This window comes from Chiloscyllium punctatum, chromosome 42 (genome assembly GCF_047496795.1).
Source record: "Chiloscyllium punctatum isolate Juve2018m chromosome 42, sChiPun1.3, whole genome shotgun sequence".
Classification (NCBI taxonomy): domain Eukaryota; kingdom Metazoa; phylum Chordata; class Chondrichthyes; order Orectolobiformes; family Hemiscylliidae; genus Chiloscyllium; species Chiloscyllium punctatum.
The window spans coordinates 19,213,072-19,238,490 of record NC_092780.1 but is presented as its reverse complement, the minus strand read 5'-3'; the positions used below and the strand labels follow the sequence as shown (position 1 = coordinate 19,238,490).

The 25,419-nt window shown below is 38.3% G+C and overlaps 1 protein-coding gene across 1 annotated transcript; it reads left to right on the top strand.

Annotated features, from left to right (window-relative positions):
• The first annotated feature begins 6,327 nt into the window (after positions 1 to 6,327).
• meox1 (mesenchyme homeobox 1) lies at positions 6,328 to 24,145 on the top strand. The gene is made up of 4 exons (XM_072561579.1): positions 6,328 to 6,355; positions 6,487 to 7,023; positions 19,108 to 19,280; positions 23,504 to 24,145. Exons 2-4 carry the CDS (start codon positions 6,540 to 6,542, stop codon positions 23,696 to 23,698), a joined length of 852 nt encoding a protein of 283 aa, XP_072417680.1. The 5' UTR covers positions 6,328 to 6,355; positions 6,487 to 6,539; the 3' UTR covers positions 23,699 to 24,145.
• Positions 24,146 to 25,419: the final 1,274 nt, after the last annotated feature.

Sequence of the window (25,419 nt, the reverse complement as noted above, 5' to 3'; positions counted from 1 at the left end):
GGGTCCCTCGCAACACAGACATGATATTTACCTATTTGGCTGTTCTCATTTCAAGCAAGTTTTCAACAGCAATTTAATAACAGTAAAAAGGAGTTAAATGCATATTTAAATGCAGCCAATTTAAATAATCCTGTGTTTTATCATCTCTAAAGTTGTTAATCTTGCATTTACAATGTTAATACCCAACAGAGTTGTGGACAATATGTGAGCTGTATATGTAACTGCTTCAGCTGTCTTTCGTCAAAGCTTCTTGTTTCCCTTGAGGTAGCCCATATGCCAAATGCTTTGGAAATGTTTCCCATTCTACTGTTATTCAGTTTTTAAAAACTTTAAATATAACTTTATTTCAAACTTCTGTGTGTTGTTATAAATGACATTAAAATATTAAACATTTGTGAACATTTAGTACATCATTTGATTGCGTATTGTTTAGGCTTCTGTTGCAATGAATTCTAGATCTATAAGTTGCCTGACAAGAGTTATAAAATTGGGCCATCTTTATAGGATTAAAGCATCATTCTTCAACTCACTTTAACACAAGTTTTTAATGTTACAAGCCTGAAAATATTATACCCAGTCTTCTGGTTTAATACATTGCCTTATCCTTTTCCTGAAACTAAGTTGACACATCGATTCAAATGATTGTTAATAAAACTTTAAAAGGGTATGCTATCTTTTAAATTCAGTGAGAAATTATCGGGATTATTCAACCGTTTAAGATCCTTTTAGTAATGCATTTTCCACATGGCTCCTTTAAGTGTATTTATATATTGTAGGAAATGGACATTAGGTTAGAATGTACTTTCATTCACTTTTTAGCCCCATAAATACTGAACTTCCTTTACAGCTTTGAAAATACACACGCTTTCCATCATAATAACACTTTCAAAGATGAAAAGAAGTCTTTTTAGTTGCTCTTATTAGATATTATAAAACAGAATGAAAGAAATGTGAGAAAAATTTATAAGAATTGTGCTCAGCTAAACCTCTGAGAAATGGACTACACTTTAATGAGCAACACTCTGTCAGTCAAAACTAGGCGGCTTATTACAGAAGTAGCATAATATTTTTAACTTACTTCAGGAGTGTGGCCATAACAGGTAAACCTGATACTTGAGGTGTTTTGTTGCAGATATTTCAAAATCACAAATTTCACTTCATCCACTAAAAATTGGGGATAAACATGCCACCAAGCAGTGAGTATAATTTAAAGCCTTTGCATATATTAAAGCAACATATCTGAACAAAGACAGGGGCATTTGTTTTATATAAAAACTTTAGGGCTATAATTTATAATGTTTAGGTACAGCAAAGAAAAAGGTTCCGTTATAAATGTGCAACTTTTTCATTTATTTGCAAGGTACTCGGGAATATGTTAAAAGGGAAAATGGCACTTGGAATAATTCTTTCTTCACTTAGTCAGAATCTCCGTGAGCCAATTCCAGAAACCTGCACTCATGCACTGCAATCATTTATAGTCACAAACAGCTGAGATCAGTTTGAATTCTGTAACTTGATCTTTCCATAGAAGAAATGCCACATTATCAGCCTCAAGACTTACTTCAATACAATTTCTTCCTTTTTTTTTGCTACATATGCCATATGTAGCACTTGGCTTAAAAAATAGCCCAGTGAAAGGTTTGGAAATGCTCCTTTTGTCAGGATTTATTGTAAACAGTTTACAGTGGCCTTGTTGCATGCAACTAAATGGTTAGGATTTTAGTCTTATCCTGTTTTTAAAAATACTTGACATTATAAAATTAAAGCAGATCTGTCAGCATCTGGAAAGTAAGACGATTCATTCATTTTTCAGGTAAATTCCTCCCTACGAAGTTGATTGAGAAGGCAGGAGGGGCTGCAATGTAGGACTGACTAAAATAGGCTTATTTGTGCTTGTCATTATGATCTCTTATGGCTTAATTTTCACAAAAGTCCCAATGAAGTCACTATCTGAAATGTTAATTATTTTGGAAAAAATATTGCTCGCAGACATTTTTTTGGAACTTAATGATCTGAATTCAGATTTTGTGTGTTTGCATTTTTCCCTCTGGATTTCTACATGGTTAAATTGTGATTTGTTTCCAAACTCTGCTCTCTTCAACTCCTAATCATGCCTAGTGATTGTACGAAGTTCACATTGAAGGAATATTGTGTGCTTTTGTTAGAAATTAGAAGAATTACATGCAGCACACCCAGGATAAGTTAACTATTCTATTAACTCGATATGAAGCAAAATCCTGTAACAAGCACGTTTCCTCTTGCTTCAATAGCTTAAAATCTGTACAGTTCAAGGAGAATCTGCATGGCAATGACAACTACTTTTCTGAGACAAAGTAATCTATTAGATTCGCCAACAGTACCATTTCTTTATGGTAAATGGGTAGTGTGCATAAAAGGTAACCAAGTTCATACAATTAACCAAGCGGCATTTACTCTGACCTTTGGTGATTACAATGTAACTTGATTAAGAAAAGTAGAAACATAAGATTTCAGGGAGCTATTCTGCATTATTGGACCTACATGATTTTTTATGGTAACAGCATTATTATTTGGTGTCTTTTCACTCTGCAAAAGTCTAGAAATTTGATTTTAGTTTCAATTAGTTTTAAAAGGGCTGTGTCATCATAATTCAGAGGAGGCTCTGTTCCAGGACTACTCACTGTGAAAATTTACTGCATTATCAATGGGGTGGACTCCGAGGAATGTTGGCATGTCAACTATGATACCTCTGTTGCCTATAGTGGTGCATGAAACAATCTTCTTATAGTTATTTTTAATATTTTACTTAACGTGTAAAATAATTTTGTGACATCAGATGCATACAAAATACATTGACATATCGCTTTGCAAATTATTTCTACCCAGTCCTTTCAATATAAATGTGGCAAAACGTCTTCCACAAGGAAGACCTTCCCAACACAATACACATCCCCATCCCTTTAAGGTACATTACTCTTAAGAGAGTTAAAAATCACACAACACCAGGTTATAGTCCAACAGGCTTATTTGGAAGCAGTAGCTTTTGAATCACAGCTCTTTCGTCAGGTGGTTGTGGAGATTATGGTCATGCTCACAGAATGTATAGCCAAAGCAGTCCAGTGTCATAGAGATGTCATACAGTAAACAATCTTAGATTAAAACCTGCATTTTTTATAATGAGAAATGCTGGTTTCTGTTCTTTGATATATATATCCCAGAACTTATTTTAAATTACATTCTCAAGAGAGCTCAGCTTTTTAAACATTAGATATGAAGTCTGTCTGTGTCCCTCTTAGCAGCAAATTCATCAGCTTGTAGAGCCATTAACGGTCAAGCACATATGCAGCCATAAAAGTGAGCCTTTGGATCCTCTATCTTCAAGAAAGACAAGAGGTTAGAGTTGTGGTCTAGTACAGGCAGTTTCTCAGTGATTCATTTCCAAGGTGCTTAGAATAACCAGTACTCTTACTTTTCATGACTTGTCTCTTCTCTTTGAGCTTTCTGTAGATATTTGGATTTTTAAAATTCACATTCAATTTTCTGCTATTAAAAATCTTTCCACTACTACGAATTTCATTTGAAATGAATGATGACTCAATTAGAAAAATATTTTCTTCATCAAACTAATAAAACTTCCATTTTAATTTGAGAAGCACATTTGTGGGTTATTTTCATAGTACTGGTACTAAATACAGGTAACATGTCTTTGCTCGTAATTCCATCATGCCTAGTAACCAACAATAAAAGTTGTCAAATTCCACAGTGGCTCCTTAAAATTGATATGCAATAATTGGCTCTGTGAAATCTTGAAATTTCCAAAGGCTAGCTTGTGACATGATCAGAGGAGGACTACACCACAGTAATTTATCAATGAAAAGCCACTGTTAGGTTTTATTAATTACAGATACAGGATATTTCCAGCTCAGCACATGTTATGCAACAGAGAGAGCTTTACTCTACTTCTCTTCACAAGGTCTGAAATTAAAAATGACAAATATAGTAAAGGACAGGGCATCAAAAACACAGAATAAGGTTTTTAAAATTTACCACAACAGTAAATAAACCTATATTCTGAGATCAAACAATCCCTATTTGTTCATTTGTTAAGATTCACCAAACATAGTGGCAATCTCTGCTTAATAGGTTCCTGAAAGAGAAAGAAAGGACATTTTTTGCAATAAGTTAACTGCAAGATATAGTCACGTAAATGACAAATGCATCAAATGCTTTCTCTTGCTCATTCTCAGTCCTGTTCACCCTGCAACCATGCCCAATATATGTTAGCTCCTAATCAACCAATGTTAAAATTCCCATACTGATAAACAAAAACAGAAATTGCTGGAAAAACTCTGCAGGTCTGGTAGCATCTGTGGAGAGAAATCAGAGTTAATGTTTTGGATCATGTGACACTTCTTCAGCACTGCTCTGAGAACTGCAATTTCTGTTTTTGCTTCTGATTTCCAGCATCGGCAGTTCTTTCAGTTTCCCATTCTTAAACTTCAGTCACTTTGTGACCTTGCTGCTCCCTTACATGGACAGGTAATGGACTAGTGATATTATCACTAGACTGTTAATACAGGGATCCTTGTCAAGCCCTAGGAACCTGGATTCAAATCCTGCCATGATAATGGTGGAATTTGAATTCAATAAAAACAAAAATCAATATCTGGAATTACAAGCCAAGTATGATTAGATTACTTACAGTGTGGAAACAGGCCCTTTAGCCCAACAAGTCCACACCAACCTGCCCCACCCAGACCCATTCCCCTACATTTACCCCTGCACCTAACACTACAGGCAATTTAGCATGGCCAATTCACCTAATCTGCACATTTTTGGACTGTGGCAGGAAACTGGAGCACCCCCACACAGACATGGGGAGAATGTGCAAACTCCACACAGTCAGTCGCCTCAGGCTAGAATTGAACCCAGGTCTCTGGTACTGTGAGGCAGCAGTGCTAACCACTGTGCCACCCATTAAGTATTGATAGAAACCCCCATCTGGTTCACTTAATGCTCATTAAGGAAGGAAACTGCTGTCACAGAGTTATACCGACCCTTCGGTCCAACTCACCCACACCGACGAGACATCCCAGTTTGATCTAGTCCTATTTTGCCAGCATTTGGCCCATTTCTCTCTATACCCTTCCTAGCCATGTACCCATTCGGATGCCTTTCAAATGTTGTAATCGTACCCACCTCTACTACTTCCTCCATCAGCTCATTCCATATACACATCACCCTCTCCATGAAATGTTACCCTTCAGATCCTTTTTAAATCTTTACCCTCTCAATTTAAACCTCTGCCCTCTAGTTTGGATCCAGTCTGGCCAGAAATGACCCAAGACCTACAATAACATGGTTGACTCTTAACTGCCCTCTGAAATGGCTGAGTGATCAACTCAGTTCAATGGCAGTTAGAGATGGGCAACAACCTCACCCAACCATCTTAAAACAGTGCATTCCTTTAATTCTGGCTCATTGCGTATCCCTTTCTCACTGCTCTGAATGTAATGCCACTTCTCTATGCTTGAAGCCATCTAGGCTCTGGGATTCCACTCGTTCTTCCTGTGAAACCCTTCCATCAAGACTTTGGTGATCAGTCTTCATGGTCCTTCTCTGTCTCAGCATCAACTGCTGTGCGATTATGTCCCTGTGAAGCACATTGTAAAGTTATTCTATATAAAGGACACTATATAAATGTATCTTGTTGATCTTGACATTATTTTAATTAAAATGGTGCAAGCCAGAACACAAAAAAAAATGTTTGTTCATTTACTGCACTGTAAATGTCTCCAGTTTGCATGACCTTTGTAAACCCATAGAACAAATATGTCCCAATACAGTCAGTGGCATCATCTGAACTTTTAGACCATAAAACATAGGAGCGGGAGTTGGTCATTCGGCCCACTTTAGTCCAAAGGGGTTTTGTTGAGTAGTTTAACATCACGATTGTTACCCCTACTTTGACTGCTTTCAGTTTCAACCCATTCAGTGGCGATACGTGAATACAAAAAATAATGGTTCAACGTTGCGGTTACCCTGGACTGTTCGACAGGCAAAGGCTTTACCTGAGATATTTTATAAATCGTGTTAAACGTGTTTCTTTTTTCCCCCACAAAAAAGCAACCTGGGGAGGGACAATGCTGTCTGGCTTTCAAACGTCTGTGATGTCCTTGGTCTGAAAAACCCATTAACTTGTGCATATAAAATTTCTACGCATACAGTAATGCTCGTGATTAATCGCAGCAATGTTTTCCTTGGTTGGAGTAATCCAACATGTGGTGCTCAACCCCGCCCCTCTCACATTACACACTATAAACTTGTCACTTTTCCCACCAAAGCACTCAGAGGGAGTCAGCCTCATAGAGTGCAGGCATGTGAGCAATTTATTTTTTTGGCCCATAAAAAAGTTTTTTTTTCAAAAAAAAAGCGTGTGATCATTGCAAATTTCCAATTGAAGACTTGAAGTGGCTAAGGTCGTTGCATTTTTTTTCTCTTTTGCAGAACTGTAGGGTTTAAAGCACTTTCTGGTGCACAGAGCATCTTCCAGCTTCTACATGGATCAGAGCACAGGCAGCTGCATGCGCAATTCGCATTCCGGGGCCGCCGTCTGGGGCTGTATGAGAAATCCACATTCCGGGGCCGGCGTGCCCGGCCTGCACCATTACCCGTCGCCTTTCTCCTTCTACAAGAAGTCGGACGCCGCCGATTTCACCGCCTACTCGGAATTCACGTCGCCGTGCCTGGTGTCAGCGGCGCACGGCTTCCCCGCCGACGACCGGGTTTACGTGGACCACCACCCGCCCCGGTTCCCCCGCTCCGAGTGGCACCTCCCGCCGCCGCCGGCCCCGCCCCCTCCCACCCCGACGGCGGCCAGGGAGAGACAAACCTCCTGCCTGTCCGCCAGCTCCGCCAATTTCGAAACCGGTGGGGGCTCGCAGGCGGTCGGCTGCCTCAGCGCTGGGGATTACAGTAGCCCGCGGGGCATCGCGGCATCCGACATCGACAAGAAAATAACCAAAAGGAAACGCGACGTCCTAGGTGAGAGACACATTGTTATTTACAATAAAACATGAAATTAAACATCGACTCTGTCATAAAGAGAAAAACTCCAGCAACATGCTTTCCAAAATAAATACAATGTGTTGCAACCTACAAGGGGACTCTGCAAAAGTTTGTCTCATTTTTATTAACAAAACATCGCATGCATCAAATTCTCATTAATTTAAAGATTTCTCAAGCCCGCAACAAGCCAAAAACAAAATAACAAATCTCGAATCCACTTTTTCCCCCCAAAATTGAAACGAAATGGTAAGTCTCAAATCGAATTCTTTCCCCAAAACCATTGAAAGTTTCGAGACTGAATAGTCACATTGTCAGCGATGCAGCTTAGGAATGATAAACTTGACTTGTTGGTCTTCCGCACCTGCCAAAAAAAGTTATTTTGCTGCAAAAAAAGTGACATCTATAACAAGATGAAGAGAAAAAAGTTTTAGCTTTTTTTGTTTTATTTTTAACTGTTTACAGAAATATTAAGAAAATTAATTTCAGTGCAATTTCTACTACTCATTCTAAATTACCATTTCGTTCACCAGTAGAATTAGTATTGAAAAGCTATTCCCCAAATCCCCAGTTGGAGCCGTAAATAACTAGTACTCGGTCCACTGCAGGTACATTGACCTGACTGGACCATTTAATCCATTCGAGTTCGTATGAATGTAACGAATCACTGTTGCATCCAGAGTTCTCAATAACAAAGACAAGCATATTGCTGAGAAGGGGACCCACTGGTCCCCTTAATGACGGACACAACAGGGAATGGTTAAAAAAACAGAGGATCAGGAGGTTGCCAGTATCCTTACATCAAAGCTGAATATACGTGCCGTGTATTGTCAAATCCCATTCATTAAAATTATTTGATTTTAAGACCAATTCTGCGTAAAGGATGAGAGCGGCACCTCAACTTTCCTATCCGTAAATTCAGTTTTGCAGCATTCTCAGAACCTGTTTCGGATACTTATGAAGCACCTTAAAATCTTCTCCCAAACGGCAAACAACTATAAAATATATTGAAATGAATAACTATAGAGAAAACAACTATTCAATTCCAGTATCAGTTCAGTTCGGTTAAACCATTGAAACTTTGTTGCTCATTTTTTGACACTCAAACCCAATGATTACGCTTCAACCATGTAACCGACCGCTATGTTTCGCCATTTCATAGGTTTAGAGTTATCCTCAATCTAAATTAAATTACTTATAACAATATTAGTGCAGTTTTAAGAACATAACCCACGTTAGTATAGAGAATATTCCAAAATTTCTTTCATGCAATCTGCATGTGTTTTGCATTATCAAAGCTTAATTTGTGTTTTAAAGAGTACCTGGTGCTAATGTGTTATAGCCTAAAATTGAGAACAGAATGAACATGGTAGGGCACTCGTGCATCCCAGTGAATATTCTAACTTCGAACATGCTTGAAAGTTAGTATTAACCTTCACCTTTATGTAAGCAGGTGTGTGATATAACATGTAAACACAAAATAACTTTTTTTGAAGAAAGTAAATCCAATGTCATTTGAAAGTAGAGAAAGGCAACTGTTGACATAATGGTTTCTACAATTTTTATGTTACTTTCAAAATAAAACACTTTACATATATTAAATAGTAAATCAGGGAGATGCTAATTTAATGAAGAACCATATGAACAAAATGCATCTGAGTAGACCACTTGCAACTGTTAAATGCCATGAAATTACATTGTGAGATTTGGTGGGCTACATTTGGTGGGTATAATTATGGCTTAAGTGATAAGTACTAAAAGGTTAGTGACACAGTAGAGCTGAAGATATTGCAAATGCAGTGTCTATGAATCTTGCAATATAACATCATGTGAGGAAAATCTAAATAAATATCACTTAAAATGCTGACATTAAAAAAGACTCAGGGAATTTTCTGATTTGAAGGAGGGAAGCTTTTCCAAAATCTAAATGGTTCAAAATCATTTTAATTTAAATGATTTAAGCAACATACGAAAATAATTTCTTATTATAATTTGATTTGTGTTCACTTTTTTACAACTTGGTATCAATGCTTTTGGTTACTAACTTTAACATTTTTGTAATTTTGTTTTGCAAAATTGATAATACTCAAGCTTGACTATTTTGAATTTTAGGATAATTTTCTAAAAGTTTGCAAGTTTTGTTTTGAGCAGTGAAGATGATGCAAGTGCCCTAGATATCCCTACAGGTGGTACAGTTGTTTTAGTTGATATATTCTATTTCAATTCTAAGTAGGAACTATGCTTGAATAAAGTATTTTCATTGTAGTCAATTCAGTTTTGGTGGTTGAGTAGCGCTGCAAGCCTTCAGTTTGTAGAATACATATTCATTTTTGTATGTATCACTCAGATTGATTTCTTTTCAAGTTGGGATACTTTAGAAAAACTTGGTTGATCTATGAAATGGTTTGTTTGTGACTCTATGAATGTTAATTTCTGCCACCTATCTTCTTAGTTTTTTGACTTTATTTTAAATTTGGCTCTATTTTTCTCCCTGGCTGTCTTATTCCTTCCCTGATTTTATTCAACCATTCTTGTCATTTGTTTGCTGCTTTTATTGATTTCATTTTGCTTTATTTCCTCTTTTCAGATTTTTTTGTTTTGGCTGACTGTAATTATTACTAAAGCTACTACAATTACTCTATTACAATTACTCCAGTGTAAATCCATGCTGTCAGATCTTATCATTGATAAACTGATTATATCTTTCATCATAAATAAAATATTGCTTCGTTTCATTGTGACACTTTATGCTAATTAACAAAAAGTGATTTAATGCAATATCATTTCACCTTACTAATAGTTCCATTAAAAGATCATAATTTTGTTTAAAAAGAACTGCTGTACCTCTTCACTTGTGATTAAATGAAAACTTCACAAACACATTTACAAGTTAGTGAACACTTACCATCCTTACCAAGATTTTTGCTCTGACAGTTTTCTCCATCATATGTGACCAGCATAAAGAAAGTAACATAAAAATGAAAAGCGGAAATGGATTTTACTGTTTTAATTGCTCAGTCACAGGAAGGAGCTTTACCTATGTCATTAAATGAAGAATTTTAGAGTGCGCATCGCCTGAGAGAGAGTTCACTTTGAATAAATGGCCCTTCGAACAAATTGGGTGCTTATTTCTTAACATAACATTATCCCATTGATGCCTTGATTTTCTTTCATTCTATTAGTGGGTCACCTCCTAAATTTGGTTGTTCCTAATTACTATTTATGTATTTTGCATTTATACATCATAAGATAGTTTACTGGACTTCAAAACCTATTGTGGTTATACACAATAGTAACCAGTGTCATTAGAAGTAAGAATCAAAAAAATAATGAAACAAGTTATATTATAAAGAGTATATTATGCCAACAAAGTGTGCTTTAATTTTAGTGTTTTTCTATAAATGTCTTGAACTGGATTCAAAGTTTATGACATTAATTATACCTACTGACTGGATAACATGCATCTGGTTAATCTTGGGGCAGTGCGATCTGCTTATTAATAAAGGGGTTTTATTATTTTTAAAAATCTGAACAAAATAGATTGAACCTTATACCAGATTTTAATTCTGAATTTTGGGTTATGAAGGCGGTTTTGAAAACTTGTAATGCCCTTATTTTATATATTTCAAAGTTAATCATCCTTCCATGTGTTATGCACTGTACTGTCAAAGTGAAATGTTACACAGCTTATATATTTTTTTGATTGCTGCGCTGTTCAGGTTTCTACAGAAGTATTTGTAGTCTGCCTTTGGTACACAATTTCAACCAAAATGATCAAAAGTGAAGGATGATCTCTGTATCAGTGTAATTGGCATAATTATATAAATAACTAATTCAATCATATAATTATGTAAACGGCACAATTATGAAGACAAAAATCAGCAAACTATATTTGTACAAAATTAATGGTAAACTCCGTGAGTGTCATATTGCATTTCCATTATGATGGGACTAAAATGAAGTGCCTGAGTTTAAATGTACAGTTTTTGCAAGGTAAAATATTTGTAGTCCATATAGCTTCACAGTCAATAATCCTAACTAGGCACATGTTGAAATTTTGCACATTCCACATTTCACAAGGATCAAGAGACCCAGCATTTGAACATTCTTAATTACAAGTTAATTTAAAATCATAATTTCACTTCAGAATAAAACCTTTATACCTTTATGTTACACCTTGGCATCTCTGCTAATTAACATCAAGCCTGTACTTTACAGGCAGTCTTATTTTTAAACTTGTCATTAGTACTAAATTTACTGGGAAAATGACTAATGTGTGAAGCTATCACTGAATGTAACATTTTTCATTTATTCCAGGAGGATAACAGTATAACATTTTAATGATGTCCTTTTTATTGCATTTGTTATGATAATAACACAATGATCCAACAGGGAAGGTTATAATAAATCACAATCACATTTTATTTATGGATCAATTCATTCGAGTCTTTCCTGTCTGAACACAGCTCAAAAAGCCTTTGTGCCAAAATCAATGGAGATGTTGCTGATTGAACAGGGGAAGTGCTATTGTTACTGCAGGTCCTTCAATACATCAACACTTTGTTTTCCCTGTTTCCTTAATTTTTTTTTCAAAAAAACATGATTTTTTTTCATTAAGGTGAGAAACTTCAGGGCTGGGAATTGGAACGTTTCCCCACTTTCCATCTGCACTTACTGTCATTCAAGGAATGTTGCTATCGTTGGCTGTGCCAGCATTTATTGCCCGGTCATAGTTGCCCTTGAGAAAGTAGCAGTGAGCTACCTTCTTGAGCCACACTGAGTACTCCCAAATCAAATAGAATTACACAAGCAGACTGACATTTACTAATAAAGCCAAGCAATAATTAGGGCCCATACAATTCAATAAAGCCATAGCATTGAGTCAAGTTGCTTTGCTCCAATTATGAGATTTTTTTTCCTCAGTTCACCGCTGGGCCGAGTATAAGATGTCTTTCTTTCTACTTCACATTTGTGTTGTTCCTTTTGCTAACATTTGCTAAATGAAACCAATGTTTCTTAACACTTCGTAGGAACATCTTTGTAATACTGAGTGCAGTTCTGGGTTCTGCAGTATAGGGAAGATGTTAACCAGATCTTTTTACCTCCATTGTGGTGTGTTTAGTAGTTGTGGGAGCAAGGGTAGGGGGGCTTTTAATCAGACAGACAGGGTAGTGGATGGGGACCCCCATCACACATTTGTCTGCATTCTGATAAAGTCCGTGGCAGCAATACCTGTAGACAACCTCCTGCCTCTGTGAATTGTATCCCTTATGTGAGGCATTAACCTCCACTTCAGGGCCTCTTCCTGCTATTGTTGATATTAATCCAGTGACAGGCATAGGGCACAGCATGCAGGGAGCACAAAAAGAAACGCTTGTTCGGTTGTGTGGGACTTCCTGGCAAGGACTCCATTTTATATCATTTCAAAAGGACCCGGCATCAGGTAGGGCTGGCCTGCTGGCAGCCACCCCTTCACCCTTGTCCCCACCCAGCGACTGTCAGTCCAGTATCACTCACCTCGGGACTAGAACCCAGGCAGTGATCCTGGGATTTAGATGATGCAGTGTTAGTAGTAGCCATTGCCTCAGTGATGCCACTGGCATTCATTAGAGCTACTGGTCTATGATCGCGGCTAGCCACTGGGACTGGTAGTTCTCCAAAGTGAAACCGTCACCTTCCCCGTAACCACACGCCCAGGCTTCTTGATCCCAGGGGTAAGTCTGTCAAGTGCCCAAATGGGAGGACCTTCCCAAGAAGAGGCTGCGAACTCCATCAACTTCACAGGATTCCACCCATTGAGGTGATCAAAAGAACAGAGCACAGATTCATAAATGGACAGACAAAGGCAGCAAAAGTCTTAAAATTTGGGATAGCTTTTGTTTTGAACAGAAGGGTCAATTAAGGTGATTTGGTAGAGATGTTTAATATGAAGGGATTAAACAGATTGTTTCCAGTTCTTGAGGATTGTATATTAAAGTGTAAGCTTACACTTAAGATTGAGACAGGATATCTTTCACAAGGAAAGTTGGAAGACTGGGATGCACTCCCTGAGATATTGATTGAAGTCCATGTTAACATTTAAACATGGGTTAGGTTACCGGTCGAAAAGATTACATAGACGGTTAAGTAGGCTAAGAAGATGGTTGAAGAAATGAAGGAATATGGTCACAGAATAAGCTGCTATGCAGATTAAACATCAACATTTTGCGCCAAACAGCCTGTTTCTGTAATTTCTATACAAGAGAGAAATCCCAACTGTATCAGTGTAAATTTCTCCAGTTCCAAAATGAGTCATCTATTGTATAACGTCCTGGCAGTAATGATAGTTTCATGTTAATTAGTACTGAAGACTGTAGTTATACCTTTGGGAGTCCACCTGTTCAAATCATTTGAATGCAAGTAATCATACAGGCTGCTCCAAGGGTCTTCCATCGTTTCAGGTATCGGCTAAGTTCCAACCTCTGTTCCAGTGATGAAAACGCTTTGTACTGAACAACTCCCAATCTTGAGGCAGTGACATTTCATTTTTACAGTTTTTGCTGGGATGTTATTTTTAACGCTGTTAACAAAATGTTCTTAAAATTCAAATAACAAACCTAACGGTTAGAAGATTTGCGTTGTTAAAAGTTATCCCAAGCGCTGAGTTGCAATTAAGTAAAAAACTTTGTTTTTCATTTGTTCCTGGGGTCTGGTCATTGTTGGCAAGGTCAGTATTTATTGCCAATCGTCAATTGCCCTTGAGAAGGTAGTGATGAGACACCTTCTTCAATAGTTGGAGTCCGTGTGGTCTAAGTGCAGCCACAACGATATTAGGCAGGCAGTTCCAGGATTTTGATCCAGAGGCAGTGCAGGAATTGTGATACATTTTCAAGTTATAATGGCTTGGAGGAGAACCTATAAGTGCTGGTGCCATTACTGCCCTTGTTCATTTACGTGATAGAGGTCAAGAGTTTTGAAGGTGCTGCCAAGGAAGCCTTGGCGGGTTGTTGCAGACAGAGTTCGGAAGCGAGATTCAGCTCCATGATCTTTTTCAGCTAGCAATAACATGAAGGCCCAAATGACCTCCTTCTAGATTATAAATATTCGATGTTGGTACTGCAGTAAGAAAATAAGCTATTAGGAAATGTAAGTAAAGTGGAACAAAATTTATGTAATAAATTTTTTTATCAACAGATGTAAGGCAAATTGCAAGCTATTTAAATATTTATACCAGAAACAGCATTTGTATCTATCTAAAACGCACGTTTCAATCAAAACAAATGACAATCACTTCCAGTGAGTAGTATTTGGCAGGACTGGGCTACCTTTAATGCATTAACTTCTAATCACATCGTAGGTAAAAATGTCACAAAGTGACATTATTACTGAGCCTGTGCTGATATGTTGAGTTCATTGACAAGCCTGGAATAGCCAAGAATTTCCTGCTTTGAAAATTCCATGTTAGTCATCAGGACAGATGTACATCTGCTACATTACAAAGTTTTACTGCACACTTACTTATTTTTCATGTCACAATTAATTGATGCCAATTGGGAAAACATTGTGTTTTCAGAAACATACTGTGTGAGTGTCTGACTGAGATCTGAAAACAAGTTGAAGCGGTAATGCAGATGAGAGAAAGCACCTCTCTTTCCATTCTTATAAATTGCTGTGTCCTTTGTTATGATGGAGCAAATAAAAGACAACTTTCAACTCTTGGCTATGTTAGAAGAAGCATTAGCACATTTATGAGCCATGTTTTATATGGAACAACAGAAAGAAAATCGAATAACACAGGGGTCATTTGTTTGACTGTTCCCCTTAGGACTTGGGTTCTGATCCTAATAGTATGAAAGAAGCATCTGCATCTTGCAGAATATGTCTACGTTGTGATGGATTTTGGTAGACTCAAGCCAGTTGCTAATAAATATAAAATACCATGCTTAATAATTGGAAATGCCATTCAGAGAGACAGCAGGTTGTCTAGTGTGAAAATGTTTATAACATTGATACAAGAGGATGGTAATTTCAGGTTAGCATGGGAGTTGAGGTAGATTGTTAGCCTTGAATAAAGTTGGGTCTAGATTAGAGTGGTGCTGGAAAAGCACAGCAGGTCAGGCAGCATCTTAGGAGCAGGAAATTTGACATTTTGGGCAAAAGCCCGAAACGTTGATTTTCCTGCTCCTCGGATGCTGCATGACCTGCTGTGCTTTTCCAGCACCACTCCAATCTAGAATCTGATTTCCAGCATCTGCAGTACTCACTTTTGCCTAGTTGAATAAAGTTGGGGTAGAGTAGTGGTACTGTATACTCACTTGATTTGGGACACGAGCAACGAAAACAAAGTGGCACTTATTGCTATCGGTGTGTATTCTGTGAAGATTATAAACTTGCTGCAATCCCTGTACTGGAGGTGCTGTCACAATGGTTTCTGGTCGTGCTTTGTCTCATTGGGAAATGATTAGTACTGAAGTTTAATGGAAAAAGATCTGTGTTGAAAGTAGTGATATTTCTGACTTTGCTGAACATAAAAATTAAAACCATAACAAAGAATTTGACATGTTCATGCAATAACTAATTTCCAGACAAGCAAAACATAACTAGTGGCACAGAATTCTTTTTATTTAGTATGTGGTAGGAACAAATCTGGTAGTCCATACAGTCTTTTCTTACTTGGTATCTGTTTTCAAGCATAATTTATATTTACGTTGTATTTAAATACTGAACATATTTAAATCATCCCAACTACCTATATAACAACTTAAACAATATAAAGGGGGAAGTAAAGCTAATGAGAGAGTCCTGTGTATACTCCATAAAGTGAAGGTTGACTTGAAAAGTTCAGCCTAGGAGAAAATAAAAACAATATTCTGAATATGATAGCACTGACATAATAACTAACATTTCCCTGCTTTAAAATCTGTGTCCCTACCAAGATAAACTTTTATAGCTTTCTGTAGCAATGCTGTTTTGCAAGGAAATTTAAGTTGTCAGAATCCTTTTTAAAATTTTGAGTTAGTTTATTAATAAATGTTTTCTTCCCCCGAGGCTATTTCCTGGTTCCACCAGTATTCCTGATCCACGAACCATCTGTAGCTGAGAGGACAGGCGTCTGGCCTACTTCCCTCCCTTCGGCCAGTAATGTTTTGAGCAGTGCACCTTTGAAGTGCACAACAACGAAAAGATGACTCTGTGCAGTTTCCATATTCCATTTCCATTTCAAGCCTGGCTTTCTCAGCGCTGCACTTAGCAAAGTAGTTCTGTTGTAATCAAGGCTCCTCTGACACGCAGAGAGATTTTGTAGATCCTGCAGTGAAATCTCATACAACATTTTAAGGTGCATTTCCCCTTCAGTGTGTCAGCAACTTGGCCAATTAATGGTTTGGTGCAATGAAACCATCCAACCTCTTTTAGTTCAAATTGAATTTGTGCTGGGAATTGCAGCTGTCTCTGTGGATTCCAACGAGGATTGTTGGAGGAAGTGACATGATCCTTGTAAAAAGTAGATGGCATTTGGAATTTTGTCACAGTTGAGGGGTTATCACAATGAACTCAGATTATTTCCTCACTACGTTTGACATTGCGTCTCTATGTTTTGACACCTTCTAGCCACATATAGCTTTCCTAATTATTGCGATTCATCCACAAAAACCACAGCATTTTAGTACATTTTGTTTTTGTCATTGTTTGGCTCATATTTGCTACACCAAAGTTATACCTTACAAGATGCACAGCTCCAGGGGTTTAGATATTGAGAACCAAACTTACTTATTTCAAAATGACAAGATTTCTGTCGATGTTCCATGGAAACATTTTACCTGAGAAGAAAGACTTGGACTGCATATTATAAATTATCTCTCCAAATTAAAGCAGCAGCTAATTTGTTTAGGGCAATGCCCCTTAGACTGCAGTGCAATAATCTATTACAGTGGTACTCTTTGAAAAACAAGCATTAGCCAGGATACTAGGGTTAACACTCCTGTTACTCTTCAGATGATGTTATCCTGTATGCCCATCTGAAAAGGCAGGGCTTGTTTAGATATCTCACTTGAACTGCAGTAGTGTAACACTCCCTCAGGACTGGAGTGTGAGTTTGAATTTGTGCTCTTGTTGAATTCATGCTCTAGTGTTGCAGTTGAACCCACAAACCTCTGGATCAGTGTTGGGAGTGCTAACTTTCTGCCAAGGCTAAAGCCCAATCACTCTCCAATCCCCAGTTTGACTCTACAGTTTGAGTAGGAGAAAGTGAGGACTGCAGGTGCTGGAGATCAGAATCGAGAGTGTAGCACTGAAAAAGCACAGCAGGCCAGGCAGCATCCGAGGAGCAGGAGAATCGACGTTTTGGGCATAAGCCCTGCATCACGAATTCTCATGCTCCTCAGATGCTGCCTGGCCTGCTGTGCTTTTCCAACGCCTCACTTTCGACTCTTCAGTTCGATTCCCTTACGGAGCTTGATCTAATGTGAGGCAACGGGTGGCAAGGTGCAATGAATTGACATTGACAGGCTTGAACGAGGAAAGGAAAAATCATTCATTCCTATTTATGAACATCTTTTGGTGAACTTGCTGGAAGATGAATACATGTAGACCTGAGATGAGGACAACAGTAAACAATTAAACAACCATCAAAGTGAATTCCTCAAATAAAGACCCATGCCCATGGGTCTGTATCTGACCTGAATTCAGAATGGAGAAAATTAGTACAACTTAGAAGTCGAGACCAGTGGCATCCTTGTAGCTGCAGGAACTGAGGATATGACTGGGTTAGTAATTATATTCCTGAATTCATCATACAAATGCCTGTATCATAAGTTCAAATCGCATGACAGCTGCTGGAAAATTTAAATCCAATTAATTAAATCTAAAATGAAAAGCTAGGAGCTTTGGCCGTACTGAATTAATGTAAAAATCCATAACTTTTTTTTAGGATGGATATCTGTCACCTTTGCCCTCCAGGCTCCAGACCGACAAAAATATAGTTGCCTTCTAATATAGCTGTCCTCTGAAATAGCTGTGAATGGATTAAAAAAAGATATTCCCAAGTCCCTTCCCAATGGTAATCAGAGATGGACACGGAATGCTGATTTTGCCAGAATTCTCCATATTCGACAAATGATTTTTTTAAAAATGAACTCCTCTGGAATTAGTAAATCAGGTTTCGATTTTGAAGCTGGTAGAGAAAGTAAAATTATTTCAAAGTTTTTATAAGAAAACAACTTGGAATTTTCCTCAGATAAGTTTCGAATGAAACATTTCAAAGCAGTAGCAAGTTACCTGAGATTTGTTTGGGGATATCCTACGGTTATAAATGCAGGCTATTTTTGTTTTGAATAACAATGCTGATTCGGTTTGCAGGACAGTCAGAACTTTTCCACCACTGTCATTTTGTTACTGTCTGCGCATGAACTGAGAATAGCTGAAATTGAGTAAAATCACCAGGACCACAGAGGAGGTGCTCATTTGATTTAGTTACTTTAATCAACCTGTTCTGACATGCCGTGATGCATCTTCAGGACTGATGTGTTTTGAACCCTGGGCCTTCTGGATCAGAGGTAAGGATACTACCGTTGTGTGACAAGCCCAGTGGCCATTCAGACTATCTTTTGTAAGCTGGCTTTTTAATCAAAGCAAGTCAAAACTTAATAGTTCAATAATTCAAACAGCTGTTCCATTTTGTAATGAACTGATCCAGTGAGTGACCGGTGATCAACACACTTATACAGCCTCAGTATGGACATCATTACTCAATGACACAAGAACTGTCCATCAGTATTGGACATGAGGGAGGAAGTTTGGCCAAGGTACCATGAGAATTCCCTGCCTTACTTTGAATTGTGTCAAGGAATCCTTAGCTACTGGTGCAGGTCTCGAGGACATGATTTTAATACTGAAAACTATGACCTCTCTTGACAGTGAGTCACACTACTGGTGTTATAATGGAATATACTAAGACCTGATGTGTTGATTTGAAACCAATATTCACAAACTCCTGAGCCAAGCAAATACTGATTATTCTCTACATGCCTTGTGGATGCTGCCAGATGGATACTGTTTATAATGAAATGATGTTGTAAACTCTTACAGAAACTCAAGATTCAAATTACAAGTCAGAGTCTAACAACAAGGCCAGAAAAGAAAGGACAGCCTTCACTAAGGAACAGATTCGAGAACTAGAGGCCGAATTTGCCCATCACAATTACCTGACCAGACTGAGGCGATATGAGATAGCAGTTAATCTGGACCTCACAGAAAGACAGGTAAATGTTTTATTGCTTCCAATATGCTTGCATCTGTTTCATTTTTATGTCATAATGTTATGCAACATGGAAACAGACCCTTCAATCCAACCAGTCTATGCCAAACATATTCCCAAAGTAAATAGTCCCGCCTGCCTGCTCCTGGCCCATATCCCTCCAAACCTTTCCTATTCTTGTGCTTACCCAAATGTCTTTTAAACGTTAAAATTTTGCCCAGATCCACAATTTCCTCAGGAAGTTCACTCCACACATGAACCAACCCGTGTAAAAAATTTGCCCCTCATGTCATTTTTGTGTTTTACTTTGTTTTAACTGCATCTTTCACCATCTTTTCAGACTCTCCCACCCCATACCTTATTCCGCACATTGGTGCTGAAATCACTGCACTTCTGTTTCTGTAATGCACTTGAGATTCAGGCACCACTTTCTTGGCCTTCTGAGGAAGCAGTGAGCCTCAAGTTTCCATTTCTCTCAGCTGGCCCTGGCAATCGGCACTTTGTCAGCTGTAGAATGAGGAGCACAAACTGGCATCTGACATTCCCTGACAATGATATTGCCTGGCATTGGAATCTGTATATGTCATGAACCAGGGCATTGTTCACATAATAACTGGAACGGTGTGTGCTAGTAAAGATGAGCAATGTCAGGGCTCGTGTCAGGGCTTGGACGTTCAGAAACACTGTGCCCATGTGACTTACTTCACACTAGCCACCCTGGAGGAGCCTGTCTGAGTAAGACTGCCAATTAGTGCTGAGTTATGCATCCCATACTGCACACCAATTACTTCTGTCTTTTGATGGAGACTGCCTGGATTCATTTCTTACAGGATCCTTGCAGTCAAGAGCAAAGGGAGATTGATTTTTCATTTCACTGCCAACCCTAAAGCTGAAAGGGTAATGTTCAGCAGACTGAATTACCCGCAGCACTATCGTAAAGACATGATGGGTATGGGAACCACAAGCAATGTGGGAGTCTGACCCAGTAATCGTGCGGTTTGCCAAGTGCTATTATTTTTGGCCTTCATATTGAGGACTTGCAATGGAAATTTTTAAAGTGCAAAATCGCATTCCTTGGAACAGCACCAGGGTTTTCCTCCGTATAACCTGAGAAGTGCAGAAATTGGGAGTAGACTGAAGGCAACTGCTTGGTCAAGAAAATGCAGAGTTAAAAAAGGATGTCCTCCATTTGTGCAAAAGCAAGGAATTGATCAGGAGAGGGAATGTAAGTATGTTTGTCATGCTGGAAGAAATCCCTCCCCTCACCAGAAAATTTATGATGAGGCATTTATGAAAGAGTGTAATTATGCCTTTTGCACTTTTCTCTCCATCTGTCCTCCAGGAGTTCTTTACTGTTGCTAGCTTACAGTACTATAGGCACCTGTTATACACCACCCCTCCACCAAACTACCCTGACCCCCCATCATCCCTCCCTAAGTGCTGTCCTTCACCCAGCTGCCTATTCATTCTCTGACGAGAGCCAGCAGACAGTATAAACGTGGAAGTTTGAAGTTAATCTTTGCTGCTCCAACACGCTGCTGAGTGAGTGATTATAACTCAGACAGAGGCATTAAAAAAGGATCCCATCAGAAAGCAGTGCTGGGCAGCAAGGGACGTGCGTCTATGAAAATACAAAAAAGTACTTTCCAGAACACCAGCAGTACCAAAAAAAATGCACACACAATGCCAAAGTAAATGCAAGACTATTTTGGTTTGAGAAACTGAAATGACTAAGACACTTGTGTTTTTTTATTGAGTAACGCCGTTTGTGAGGAACATTTGCATCCAAACGTTCAGCCACCCCAAACAACACAGAGCAGCAAAAGTGCTAAATAAACACAGAACCTGCCGTGCCTCATTTGCTTGGCATCTGGTTACAATTGATTCCCCCTAAAACAGGCCATAACCTTCTGCCCATTTTAAGAGCAATTGCTCTTTTATTTTAAATGCTATTAAATCTCTTGAATGGGAACAGCTCTCTGTGGCTGAGTTACAGAATTAAAGAAGGAAAAAGACCTGGATTTTGAGGTTCAAGTGTTTCTGTTGTGGAGGCAGATGCTGTTCCGATTGCAAGGTAGACTTAAAGGGGTACTGCAACTATTTTGATGAAGGGAAATTAAGAAATTAGCCTTTTAGTAGCAAAATCACAGGGAAAGAATATTTTTCTACCAGGCAATGTTTTTGTCACATCACATACAACTATCAGGGAAATCAGGATTTCTGTCTCTTTAATGGCAGCATTCATTCAGAATCCATTCGAAAGTGACATTCGAGTATCCTTCGTAAATCAGATCATTTATGTAAAGTGTTCTCCTGCGGAGGTTGTAAGTCAATGGCAATCATTGGGAACATTACAGAAGCAGAAGGTTTCTGCTCAGTTGGACAAGAGTCCTTCTTTGGAAAAAACAGAGAAATTAAACTGAAGACAGGAAACTTCCTTGAAGAAACTAGAAATGTAAATCTAAGTTACAGTCTCCAATTTAACAGCAGTTAGATCTGTTGGCAAAAATATTCAAATGCATTTGTTCTGAAATCCATAGTTCTAGTGAGTGAATTAAAACTGGAAAGTTAGAACAATTTCCAGTTTACACTGGCTCTATTTATTCCTGTAGGTGCGAGTTCCTGTTATTTGAGCCTATTTTTTCCCCCTCTTGATTTGCTGTGGGTTTGCAGAATCGTATGTACTTGGCTGCTGGCATTATTGTTTGCAAGTATGACAAACTTTTAAAAGAATTAATTTATCTCCTCATTGCTCTAACATTCCCCTCAGCAGGCTAGCCATTGGAAGTTTCAATGGCAACGCTTCCATAAGATTTTCTTGTACTTCTGGTAAATGAGTACAGTTTTGTGGAAAACCGATTATTCATGGACTAGGAATTTAGTTCTATAAATGTGGTATTGTGCAATTTACAGATTAATCACTGTGTATGGGCCCTGAAGCTGTTGGTTGTGGCATTTGTTGTTCCAATGGTATTTAGTCCTTATTTAATTAACTTAGGTAAGATTTAACCTTTAAATTCCTAATTGATTTGAAGGTGTAGTTTGATGGGGTTTATCCTTCTGGTGCAGATAGGTAAAGAAGGTTGACACACCAGAGAGTCTATATTCGGGAATGGAGGAATACAATGTGTTAGTCTTGAAACTATGAAGTAACATATGAAATATCCTGTTGATCTGCCATTAAATTGGAATATGGTGTGTATTCTTGTCACCACAATCCTGAGCATGATGTAATGCTTACAAGCATAGCAACCCCTTGCCTTGCTGTTTTTACAAGCAAGTCGTCTGAAAATATTTAGAATGGCACGGAAAGATATTCATTAAGAATATTTTCCAAGTACAGTTGGACTAGCTTTGCCAAGCAAATGCATACCACCCTCCAGTTACAGAGGGATAAGGCAAGTGAAGGACTAAGGCATTAAAAGAAACCCAAAATAAACTATTGGTGTCTCCTAAGTACTCCATCCCCTGTATCACACACTGGTGACAGAAGCCCTCTACAACAGAGGCCAACATCTCCTCCAGACCCTCCTGGACACAGACAAGACTACAGAAGAAAAGGAGTTGAAAAGCTGTTCTGCAGCACCCATCAAAGGTCACATCAGTGTTCCTTGTCTATAGGTGATGACCTTGATGAGGCTCAGGGGAATAGCAAATGCCAGGAGCATCTCGAGTTAAGGGTCTCATTTGTTAATTGAACTCCTGGATTGTAGATGGGGAGAAATCATCCAGTGTCTCAATGTTTGAACATTGTCTATTCACACATCCACTGGCAGTGAGGATGTGTATATTTTAATTGACTGATCAGGTTTGGTTGTGATGCCTCTTTTAGTTGAACAGAAGATTGACACTCATTACCGTGTCTCTCACATCAGAGCACCTAACACAGCATGATCAGAACCTGCAATTCTGTAGCCCCATGAAAACTCAAAACCTCAAGAGGGGAAGTTTAAGGAAATGAACTTGAAAATAATTAAAATAAGAAAATCTGGGATCATGAATGCTCGATCAATCTCTACTTTCTTACATTATGTTTTATTATACCAAATTGACTCTACAAACTTGAGCAGCTTGTAAACCTGCTCACCTATGGAGTAACTATCTCATTGGTTGGCCAGTCTTTTGATCTGGGGAACTTGATGTGGAATTGATGAGTTGTCACTTGTAGGCAGGGAGAGCAAAGCCAGGAGGAACATGAGCTGTAATTTCTGACTCTTTATTCTGTAGGTAAAGGTTTGGTTCCAGAACCGAAGGATGAAATGGAAACGTGTGAAAGGTGGACAACCCATTTCACCACAGAGTCAAGAACCAGATGATATAGATTGCGTGACTCCTGACTCCGATATCAGGAATGCAGATGGAAAGAGCCACATGGTGGGCTTAGTGGACAATAAAGAAACAATACAGGACAGTATCAGATAAATCCATTGGCCATGCTCAGACTTTAATGTGCCTTAAGTTGGGGAAACGTCATGTGTTTAATGTCAGATGGCAATATTTTCAACCTTCAATGAACATTTGAGCATCACCTTGGACCCAAAGCTTCTAAACCAAAAATTCAGTGTTTGTTGGCCTTGAGTATTATACTTTATTATAAGAAAGCGGGATCAGAATCGGAACTGGAAATCTGTTGTTGCATTTCTCATTTCAACAAAATGTTGTTTATTTTTTATTCTTAAAGAAAAAATAGCTTACAGGTTTGTTGTATAAATAATGCGAAAACTTCAATTCATACTACAATAAATTAAGTAACAGCATATAGATTTATGAAGACAAAACAATGATTGGAAGTGGACAGATCCTCTGTAGTAGCAATGTTTCCAACATATATTAGGTATATGTAAAATAAACTAATTCAGTAAAATGCAATATGTTAAATGTTTATTTTATGTCATTAAATCTTTGTTAATGATTTATAGGATGCTTTCAAAGAGTTCATTTTTGGTGGTCTTTAGGGGGCTGTGATATATCAAATCATATTCTCCAATTGATTTTTGCATGAAATTTCTATTTTTGCAAAGAAAGAAATTAGGATAAGTTTTAAAGTTTATTGTTAATATATTGGGGAGAAGAATTTAACATTTCAAAATTAATTCAGAACTATAGACTACTACAGCATTGATGATTATGTCCATATCAACTCTTTACTAGGGCAATCAACATCTAATACCACTGCCCTGCATTCTTCCCATGGCCCAATGTCTTCCTCAGCTTCAAATATTTAATCATTTGTCGTCATGGAAACCATCATTTAGCACTTCTAAATCACTGCAGTCTGGATTGGGTTTAAAGTAAAACAAATTCTCAACTATCTACATAAATTCAAATTTGCAAACAAACCCACAAAATGTCATATGTTCATTTCCCACCTTATGACCTATCTCAGTGAAACTGACAACTTTGGTCAAGAAGGGAAGTGGGCCAAAGTTGGTGAAGCTGATATTGTTCAAGGCATTTCACAATTATTAAAAAGGAGACATTACTTGAGAATCACAAGCACAGAAGGACATTCAGCCCATTGGCCTCAATTTTTGTTGAGTCTGAAGGGCTTCATTCCTTAGCCAAAATATAGCTGCACGGATTTGTGAAGTCCCCACTTGATATCCACCATTTTCACTTTGTCTATAATAGATATTTAAATGTTTGTTTTCATGTCAGCAAGTCTCCTGAGATCTGCTCACAGTGGGTGCTGTGTGTCATAGTCATAGAGTCGTAGAGATGTACAACATGGAAACAGACCCTATGGTCCAACCGACCAGATATCCCAACCTAGTCTGGTCCCATTTGTCAGCACTTGGCCCATATCCCATTAAACCCTTCCTATTCATAAAATCATCCAGATGCCTTTTAAATGTTGCAATTGTACCAACCTCCACCACTTCCTCTGGAAGCTCATTCCATACACACATCACCCTCTGCGCGAAAACGTTGCCCCTTAGGTCTCTTTTGTATCTTTCCCCTCTCACCCTAAACCTATGCCCTCTAGTTCTGGACTTTGTCTATTTACCCTATTCATGCCCCTCATAACTTTGTAAACCTCTATAAGGTCACCCTCTCAGCCTTCAATGCTCCAGGGAAAACAGCCCCAGCCGCTTCAGCCTCTCCCCATAGCTCAAATCCACCAACTCTGGCAACATCCTTGT